The sequence below is a fragment of the Serinus canaria genome, chromosome 21 (genome assembly GCF_022539315.1).
Source record: "Serinus canaria isolate serCan28SL12 chromosome 21, serCan2020, whole genome shotgun sequence".
NCBI lineage: Eukaryota > Metazoa > Chordata > Aves > Passeriformes > Fringillidae > Serinus > Serinus canaria.
In genome coordinates, this window is record NC_066334.1 from 6,443,963 (window position 1) to 6,453,964 (window position 10,002).

Below are 10,002 nucleotides of genomic sequence, written 5' to 3' on the forward strand. Positions count from 1 at the left end.
GGAAAAGCTCCCTCAGGAAAAAGGCACCGTGAGGGGAAAAGCTCCCTCAGGAAAAAGGCTCCGTGAGGGGACAGCTCCTTCAGGGGAAAGGCACCTGAGGGGAAAAGCGCCCTCAGGAAAAAGGCACCGTGAGGGGACAGCTCCTTCAGGGGAAAAGCGCCGTGAGGGGACGGTACCGTGAGGGGACAGCTCCCTGAGAGGATGGCGGGAATGGCGCTTCCAAGGATTCCCTGGAATTTTCCCGCACTCTGCTGGCTCCTGGCCGTGCCCATTCCCGGCTCCCTGGGCTTGGAATGCCAGGAGCACCAGTACAGCTTCCATGAGAAATGCTGCAGCGACTGTGCCCCAGGTGAGTGCCCGCCGCGGGGACTGGGGTGGGAGAGACGGCCTTTAGGAGAACATCGAATTTTTTCTTAGTGCAATACCTATTTTTTAGTGTAATACTTTTTAGACTGGTGAAAATAAGTTTTACACCCAAAAAATGGGAAAATATTTCTTTTTGAGAGTGGTTTTTAACTTTTTTGAAATTTTGTTTGTTTCCTAAGTGCCTCAGTCCAGGGGCATTTCCTAAACCTTTTTCCCTGACTCTGGAAGGGAAATTTGGGATCCACTGGGACAAAAATTTGGGGCATTTTCTCCAATTTCAGCCCTCCCCAGCCCTTTTCAGCTGCTCCATTAAATGTTGATTTTTTTTTTCCCCCCTGGCCAGACTTCCAGTGTTTTTTCTCCTAAACAAAACCCAGGAACTGCCAAATTGTGGGCACCATTTGATCCCAAAGGGTGAAATTTAGGTGAAATTTTTCCCCTCACAACCCCAACCAATTCCGATTTGTTCCCAAAGGATGAAATGTTGGATTTTTCCCCTCAGGATGCCCCTGAATGCTGATTTTTGGGTGTTTTTAGGGGAGAGGATGCGGAGTCGCTGCACGGCCTCGGCCGACACCGTGTGCTCGCCGTGCCAGGATGGATATTTCAGCTCCCAGCACCACCACGGCTTCTGCCAAAGCTGCACCATCTGCAACGCCCGTGAGTGCTGGGATTTGGGGGAAAAAAAATTATCTCATTTTAGGGGGAAAAAAAATCCTTTTTGGGGAAAAAAAAAATCCCATTTTTGAGGGGGAAAAAAAGCCTTTTTGCAGAAAAAAAAAAATCCCAGGTTTGGGGCATTTTGGGGGGTAGGGGGAGATGATCCCTTTTTGGAGATAGAATCCCTTTTTGGGGATATTTTGGTGGAAAAAATCCCTTTTTGAGTGCTTTTCTGGCCGCTCCCACCTCAGTTGTGAAAATCACTGTCCTCAGACAAAATCGTTGAATGATTCGGTCAAATTAATTATTAATTACGAATCATTAATAATTGTTAAATTGCTGAATTCTGCAGCTTCCACACACAAAACCCCAAACCCCTGAGGAGTTAATTGTTGGTGTTAATGAAGGAATGAATGAATTTCTGCCTTGGCCAGGGAAGGGCAGCGTGGAGGTGAAGCCGTGCGAGAAGACCTCGGACAGGGTGTGCGCCTGCCAGGCGGGATTCCAGCCTGCCGGGGGCATTCCTGTGGGAAGGGGTGAGTGGGGCCTGGAATTCCCCTCGGGAAGAGTTGGGGTCTGAGGCAGCCAGAATTCCCTTGGGAAGCAGGGAGTTGGGATTTGGAATTCCCTTGGGAAGCGGTGCTGGCTGGGATTCCCTTTGGAATTCTGAGATGTGCCAGCCTTCCCAAAAATCCTGCCTCCCATGTGGCAGTTCCTGGCTGGAATTGTGAGATCCTCCCAGATAATATCCAGAATGAATAATCTTGGATAATCCAGAATTACCCAGTGGATAAAACTGGGAATTCTGCCACTTCCCTGGATAATCCCTTTTCTCCCCCAGAGTGCTCCCGATGTCCTGAAGGGACTTTCTCCAGAGGAGGGAACGAGAACTGCCGGCCTTGGACCAAGTAGGAATCCTTTTCTGGGGCAAAAAATCCCTTTTCTGGGACAAAAAATCCCTTTTTGGGGGAAAAAAATCCTTTTTGGGGGAAAAAAATCTCTTGTAGGGGGAAAAATTTCTTTTTGGGGACAAAGTGCTCAGAGCAGCTCTGGGGGTTTCATTTTTCCAGGAAAAGCCCAAATCTGGAGAAATAAATTGGAATAGACCTGGATTTAAGTGCCATGAATCCCATCCTTTGGGATTTTTAGGGTTTTCCACCTTTTTTTAAAACCTCTTGGATGTTTTTTTGGGAACAAAAAATTCCTATGCCAGAATCAGCTGGGGAAAAAATCCCAGATCATTTTTTCCCAGCAATAACTGATTTAATTATTCCTCCCATTCCTGTGGGATGTAGGGATAAAACCCTAAATTTGTAGGGCTAAAATAAGGAGTGGGATTGTGTGGATGGGGTTTAGGAATGATTCCATGTTGGCAAACCCTCTGGAATTTCTTTTCCAGCTGCAGCAGTTTTGGGAAGAGCACGCTCCGGGCTGGCACGGGCACACAGGATGCCCAGTGCAGCAGCAGCCCTGGCAGTGCCAGCAGCCCTGGCCCACATCCCTCTCCCACGGAATTCCCGGAAAACAGGGACCCCTTTCCCACGGAATTCCCCGAGAACAGCTCCAGAGCATCCAGCCCCAGGGAGATCCCTGAGGTTTGTCGGGATCCCGGCGCTGCCACGGAGCCTGGATGGGGTAAGGACGGGCAGGGAATTCAGCTGGAGCTGCTTTCCTGGGAAGGGAATTCCCACTTTCTCTGAAACCCTTTCAGTATTTCACCCAGCATTCCAGGATCCCACATTTCCATCTGAGTCTGCTTTCCTGGGAAGGGAATTCCCACTTTCTCTGAAACCCTTTCTGTGTTTCACAGAACATTCCAGGATCCCACATTTCCATCTGAGTCTGCTTTCCTGGGAAGGGAATTCCCACTTTCTCTGAAACCCTTTCTGTATTTCACAGAACATTCCAGGATCCCACATTTCCATCTGAGTCTGCTTTCCTGGGAAGGGAATTCCCACTTTCTAGAAGTTTTTTCTGTGTTTCACACAACATTCCAGGATCCCACAATCCCAGCTGGAATTGCTTTCCTGGGGAGGGAATTCCCACTTTCTCTGAATTCTTTTCTGTATTTCACCCAGCATTCCAGGATCCCACATTTCCAGCTGCTTGGTTTCCATGTCAAGCTGCTTTCCTGGGAAGTGAAATCCCAATTTCCTCAGAAGCCTTGTCTGTATTTTACACAACTTCCCAGGATTCCCCCAACATTCCAGGATCCCACACTTCCCTGGCAGCTGGAGCTCTCCATTCCCAGAGTTCTGCAATCTGGGAACTCCGTGCAGAACCAGGAATCTTTTTGGTTTTTTAGGGAGTTTTTCCACTCTCATTCCAGGCTCTCTCTCCCTGCTCCTGCTGTGCCTGCTCCTGCTGATGGTGAGTGGAATTTCCATCCTGCTCCTGATCATCCAGGCAGCCCAGAAAAAAGCCAGGAATGGGCCTGGCAGGAGCACCCAGCCCAGTGAGTTCCCTTTTTTTATGGGATAAAAAACCCAGGACAAACATTCATCAGGGCCCCTCTTACAAATTTGGGAATTAAGAAAAGAATTCTTAATTAGGAATGCAGGGAATTCCAGAGGTTGATCCAGGTTAGGATTAGGAGCTGATTAGGAGCTCAGTATCCCAAATTTTCATTCCCTGATCCTGGAATTCCCTGATTTTAGGCCAGGAATTCTGTTCCTGGCAGAATCCAGAAACAACTTCCAAGAGTAAAATGGGAAAATTTTTGCCTCCATGGAAATTGAAATGTCCTGAATTCCTCTGCAAGCTTGGGAAAGGTCTGGCTGAGAAGAGCTGAGCTCTAAACTCGGGATTGAGGGGCAGAGCTGAGCTCTAAACTCGGGATTGAGGGGCAGAGCTGAGCTCTAAAATAGGGATTGAGTGGCCAAGGTGAGTTTTAAACTCGGGATTGAGGGGCAGAGCTGAGCTCTAGAGTCAGGATCAGTCCCATCCCATCCCTCCCTCTGCACTAACCCCTGGAACATTCCATGTTTTCCAGAGGAGAGGAGCTGCAGGATTCCCATCCAGGAGGAGCAGATCGATTCCAACTCCAGCCTCATCAAAAACTGACCCCACCTGGGGCTGCTCCTGCTCTGCTGAGCCCCTGGCACTAATTAGGGCTGCTTTTGCTTAATTGGGAGTTAATTTCAGGCTGGATTCACTCTTTGATTAACTCAGCATCTCCCTTTGGAATTCAGGAGAATTCCTGAGGGAATTTTGTGTGGATTTTTTTTTTCTTTTGGGCAAATCCTTGAGCTCTAAGATCAGGATCAAGTGGCAGAGCTGAGCTTTAAAATCAGGATCAAGTGGCAGAGCTGAGCTCTAAAATCAGGATTAAGTGGCAGAGCTGAGCTCTAAAATCAGGATCAAGTGGCAGAGCTGAGCTCTAAAATCAGGATCAAGTGGCAGAGCTGAGCTCTAAAATCAGGATCAAGAGGCAGAGCTGAGCTCTAAAATCAGGATCAAGTGGCAGAGCCAAGCTCTAAAATCAGGATTAAGTGGTAGAGCTGAGCTCTAAAATCAGGATCAAGTGGCAGAGCTGAGCTCTAAAATCAGGATCCAGTGGCAGAGCTGAGCTCTAAAATCAGGATTAAGTGGCAAAGCTGAGCTCTAAAATCAGGATTAAATCAAACTCAATCCACACTTCATGAAATGAATTTTCCCTCTCTAATTGCATTTCCACAAATCTGGAAAGGAAATTTTTTTGGGGGAGCAAATCCCAAACTCTGCAATGCCTGCGAGGAGCCCAAAGTGTCCTTTTGCTGAATTTGAAATATTTCCCTGGAAATTCCAGAAAAATGGAATTTTTTATCATTCAGGAGTGATTTTCCCTCCAAAACTCCTCAAAAAATGGGAATTGGAAACCCCAGATCCCAAAATATCCCCAAGCATCCAGCAGGGAATGGATGCAGGGATCCAGGAGGTGTTTAAATCCATGGATTTGGAAGAGTTGGGGTTTTTTATATGTTATACATATCCAGAGGGGTTTATACAATGTATAGGAAGGTTTGTATCGTGTACAAAATGACATTTGGGGGAATAAAACTCTGGAAAAACAAATCCTGGTGTGTGTTTGGGGAAAAATGGGAAATTCCAGGAGGATGGGAGGGATGAGCTGAACTTTGTGTTAAAATCCACCTGGAAAATGACAAATAATCACAGGGAAAATCCCATTTATCCTTGGAAAAAATGACAAATATGATAATTTTTCCCTGGATAATAATCACATTCATGAGGGGAGAAAATATCCCATTTTTCCCAAGATAATGCCTGTATTCCTGAGGGAAAAAATTCCCATTTTTCCCTGGATAATTATCACATTCATGAGGGGAAAAAAATTCCCATTTTTCCCTGGATAATAATCACATTCATGAGGGAAAAAATTCCCATTTTTCCCTGGATAATTATCACATTCATGAGGGGGAAAAAAATTCCCATTTTTACTTGGATAATTACCACATTCATGAGGGAAAAAAATTCACATTTTTCCCTGGATAATAATCACATTCATGAGGGGAAAAAAATCCCAGTTTTCCCTGGATAATAATCGCATTCATGAGGGGAAAAAATTCACATTTCCTTGGATAATAATTGTATTTCTGTGGGGAAAAAAGTTCAGTTTTTACCTCAATAATAATCGCATTTATGAGGGGAAAAAATCCCATTTTTCCTTGGAAAAGAATGACAAACTCATTCCTGAGGGGAAAAAAATCCCATTTTTCCACTGGATAATAATCATAATAATCATATCCATGAGGGGAAAAAATCCCATTTTTCCTGGATAATAATTGTATTTGTAGGGGGAAAAAATCCAGTTTTTCCCTGGATAATAATCATGTTCCTTAGGGAAAAAAATCCTGCTTTTCCTTGGGAAAAAAAAAAAAAAATCTCATTCCTGAGAAGAAAAAAATCCCATTTTTCCTGGATAATAATCACATTCCTGAGGGGGAAAAAAAATCCCATTTTTCCTGGATAATAATCACATACCTCAGGGGAAAAAAAAAAAAAATCCCATTTTCCCTTGGATAATTTACCTTCAGCTTCCAAATAAATCCCCAATAAATATTTCTCCAATTTTGGATAAAAATTGAACCAAACATTTGAACCACCCTGTAAAAAAAAAAATCCAAATAAATTCAATTTTCCTCTTCTTTCCCAACCTCCCCCCCCCCAAATTGAACATTTCCCTTCATTTTCCAGGAAGGAAATAATTCCTAATTAATTCTGAATTATTACCAACAATAATTTAATTTTTTTAAGAAAAATAAACCTCTTTTAGATCCTAAATTTTTTTTTTTACTCTTCACTTCCTGCTTTGTGTTTTTGCCTTTTTTGGGTCTCCCCAGTGACGATTTTCCGTTGTTGTTATCTCCAGATTTCTTTATCTCCTGAACTCGATTTTGACTCAATTTTGACTCAATTTTGCCACCAGAGGTGGAAAAAAATCCTCCCAGGAGATGTCTGGGGGCCGGGCTTGGGATTTTCCAGCTTTGGAGTTTTTCCAGATTTTTTCTGAGTTTTTCCAGGTTTTTCCCTGGATTTTTTTCCTGCATTTCCCCCATTTTTTTGCAGATTTTTCTGAGGGAAAAAAATCCTTTTTTTTTCCCTGGGTAATAATGACATTCCTGGGGGGAAAAAAAAAAAAATCCCATTTTTTCCTGGAAAATAATTGTAATTTTGAGGGGAAAAAAAATCCCATTTTTCCCTGGATAATAATTGTATTTCTGGGGGATAAAATCCCATTTTACTCTTGGATAATAATTGTATTCTGAGAGAAAAAAAAATCCCATTTTTCCCTGGATAATAATCAGATTGTTTAGGGGGAAAAAAAATCCTATTTTTTCTTGGATAACAGTTCCTGAGGGGGAAATAATCCCATTTTTCTCTGGAAAATAACTGCATTCCTGAAGGAAAAAAAAAAAAAAACATTTTTCTATGGATAATAATTGTAGGTAATGATCACATTCCTGGGGGATAAAATCCCATTTTTTTCCTGGAAAATAATTATATTTTTGAAGGGGGAAAATCCCATTTTTCCTTGGAAAAGAAGAACAAATAAACTCATTCCTGAGAAGAAAAAAATCCCATTTTTCCCTTGGTAATAATTGTATTCCTGAGGGGAAAGATTCCCATTTTTCCCCTGAAAAATAATTTTATTCTGAGGGGAAAAAAATCCCATTTTTCCCTGGAAAATAATCATCTTCCTGAGGGGAAAAATTCCCATTTTTCCTTGGAAAAGAATGACAAATAATCTCATTCCTGGGGGAAAAAAAAATCCCATTTTTCCCTGGATAATAATCACATTCCTGAGGGGAAAAAAATCCCATTTTTCCTTGGATAATAATCACATACCTGATGGGAAAAAATCCTATTTTTCCCTGGATAATAATTGTATTTCTGTGGGGAAAAATTCTCATTTTTCCCTGGAAAATAATCACAAGCCTGAGGGGAAAAAAATCCCATTTTTCCTTGGAAAAGAATGACAAATAATCACATTCCTGAGAAGAAGAAAAATCCCATTTTTTTCCTGGATAATAATCACATTTCTGAAGGAAAAAAATCCCATTTTTCCTTGGATAATAATCACATTCCTGAGGGAAAAAAAATCCCATTTTTCCCTGGATAATAATCACATTCCTGAGGGAAAAAAAATCACATTTTTCCCTGGATAATAATTGTATTTCTGTGGGAAAAAAATCCCCATTTTTCCCTGGATAATAATTGTATTTCTGTGGGAAAAAAATCCCCATTTTTCCCTGGACAATAATTTTATTTTGAGGGGAAAAATTCCCACTTTCGCCCAGGCTCGGGGCAGCAATTCCCCCTTTTCCGACCCCTTTCCATGGAATTCCCCTCAGGAATTCTCCTGCCCTTCCCTGGCTGCCTCCATGCCATCACCAAAGTCCTGTTTGAGCCCGGCCTAAGGGGTTTTAAGCCCGGCCTAAGGAACATTGATCCCCCCAGGGGAATTTTCCCCCCCAAATCCCGGAGCCATCCCCGGATTTTCCCCCAGTGTGGGAATGGAAATTCCCCCGTGGGGGCTGAAAATCCTTTCCAGGCTGGGCCTTGCTGGGTTTAAGCCCGGCCTAACAGCTCTGAAATTCTCCTGGGAGCGTTTTTTTCAGGGCAGGACGAGCTCAGGGCTTTCTTTTCTCCCCTAATCAGCAAAAAATCAGTGCCAGGAAACCCAAACCGCGGCTGGCAGCGCTCTGACGTCAGCCCAGCGCTGGTTTCCTCCTGGTTTGGGGGGGTTTCCTTTTCTTGGGGTGATTTTCTTTGTTTTGGGGTGATTTTCTTTATTTTTGGGTGATTTTCTTTGTTTTGGGGTGGTTTCCTTGTCTTGGGGTGATTTTCTTTATTTTGGGGTGGTTTTCCTTATTTTGGGGTGGATTTCTTTGTTTTGGGGTGGATTTCTTTATTTTGGGGTGATTTTCTTTATTTTGGGGTGGCTTTCTTTATTTTGGGGTGGATTTCTTTATTTTGGTGTGGTTTTCCTTGTTTTGGGGTCGTTTCCTTTTATTTTCTCCCAAATTCTGTCATTAGAGGAGGCTCTGGGAAAAGGGGAAGTGGGGGTGATGTGAACCCTGGAGAATTCCCAGGAATTCTTGGGGTTGGCCAAGCTCTGTAGGGTCAGGGTGATCCTCACCCCGAGTGCCACACCCAGGAATTCCTTGGAAACCTCCAGGGATGGGAATTCCACCCTTTACCCTGAGGAAATCCCAATCCCTGGCACAATTGGAGGTCGTTTCCCCCTCATCCCATCCCAAAACCCGACCCCCATCTGCCTCCAACCCCAAATTCCTCCAAATCCCCCTGGGATTTTTGTGCCTCTGGATGAGGAGATTCCTGGATGGGGAGAGCTCCAGGAATCCGTGGATTTTCCCCCAAATCCCATCCTTGGGGGTTTGGGACCCCCAGGCTGTGGAAAAGGGGATTCAGCCCGGGACATTTCTCCCTCTTTTCCATCCCCCTTTGGAATTTAGGGTTGGAATTTGCCCTGATCCCAGAGAGGGGAATTCGTTCCCAGGGGAAGGCAGGGCTGTGACCAGCGGGGTTTTGGGGAGGACTTTTGGGGTTTTTGATGGATTTGGGGTTCCTGGGGATGTCACATTCCTTGGCATTTTCCTCATGGAATCCCCAAATGTGGAAGCAAAACAAAATTGATTTTTTCCCAGGGTGAGGCAGGGCTGTGACCTTCCTTGGGGAAGGAATTTTGGGGGTTTTGATGGATTTGGGGTGAGGATTCCCCTCCAGCTTTCTGGGAATGTCGGATTTTTTAGGATTTTCCCCGTGGAGAGCCCGGATTTGGAGCCCAAAGAGGGGGAACCTTTGTGAGGGGAGGATTTGATGGGGAGGGAAGGGAGCCGTGCGTGAGGGGCCCAGCAGGGCGAGCGTGGGGGGAAATGGCAGCAGGGGAGGAGGAGGAGGAGGAGGAGCCGAGAAAAACCCGCAGGCGAGGCTGGGAGATGCTGGGGCTGATAAATCCCATCATGGATCCGATCAATCCGATCAATCCGATCAATCCCATCATGGATCCCATCAATCCGATCATGGATCCGACCAATCCGATCAATCCAATCATAGATCCGATCAATCCGATCATGGATCCAATAAATCCCATCATGGATCTGATCAATCCAATCAATCCAATCATGGATCCGATCAATCCGATCTATCCGATCAATCCAATCATGAATCCGATAAATCCGATCAATCCAATCATGGATCCGATCATGGATCCAATCAATCCGATCAATCCGATCATGGATCCGATCAATCCGATCAATCCGATCATGGATCCGATAAATCCGATCAAGGATCCGATCAATCCGATCAATCCAATCATGGATCCAATCAATCTGATCAATCCGATCATGGATCCGATCATGGATCTGATCAATCCGATCATGGATCCGATCAATCCATCAATCCAATCAATCCGATCATGGATCCGATCAATCCGATCATGGATCCAATCAATCC

At 44.3% G+C, this 10,002-nt stretch overlaps 1 protein-coding gene across 2 annotated transcripts; it reads left to right on the forward strand.

Annotated features, from left to right (window-relative positions):
- Nucleotides 1-201: 201 nt before the first annotated feature.
- Nucleotides 202-5,079, forward strand: LOC103820900 (tumor necrosis factor receptor superfamily member 4). 2 transcript variants are annotated; one of them, XM_018920354.3, is made up of 7 exons: nucleotides 202-349; nucleotides 904-1,026; nucleotides 1,461-1,562; nucleotides 1,868-1,934; nucleotides 2,426-2,661; nucleotides 3,356-3,481; nucleotides 4,019-5,079. In XM_018920354.3, exons 1-7 carry the CDS (start codon nucleotides 202-204, stop codon nucleotides 4,087-4,089), a joined length of 873 nt encoding a protein of 290 aa, XP_018775899.2. In that variant the 3' UTR covers nucleotides 4,090-5,079. The 2 variants fall into 2 exon arrangements, with proteins under 2 accessions (XP_018775899.2, XP_018775900.3); XM_018920355.3 differs by lacking the exon at nucleotides 202-349 and having other exon boundaries at nucleotides 932-1,026; nucleotides 1,379-1,562.
- Nucleotides 5,080-10,002: the final 4,923 nt, after the last annotated feature.

Coding starts and splice junctions, on each gene's coding strand:
- LOC103820900 (XM_018920354.3), top strand. CDS start 202: ATGGCGGGAATGGCGCTTCCAAGGATTCCCTGGAATTTTCCCGCACTC. Junction 1,935..2,425: donor AACTGCCGGCCTTGGACCAA/GTAGGAATCCTT, acceptor TTTCTTTTCCAG/CTGCAGCAGTTTTGGGAAGA. Junction 3,482..4,018: donor TGGCAGGAGCACCCAGCCCA/GTGAGTTCCCTT, acceptor CATGTTTTCCAG/AGGAGAGGAGCTGCAGGATT.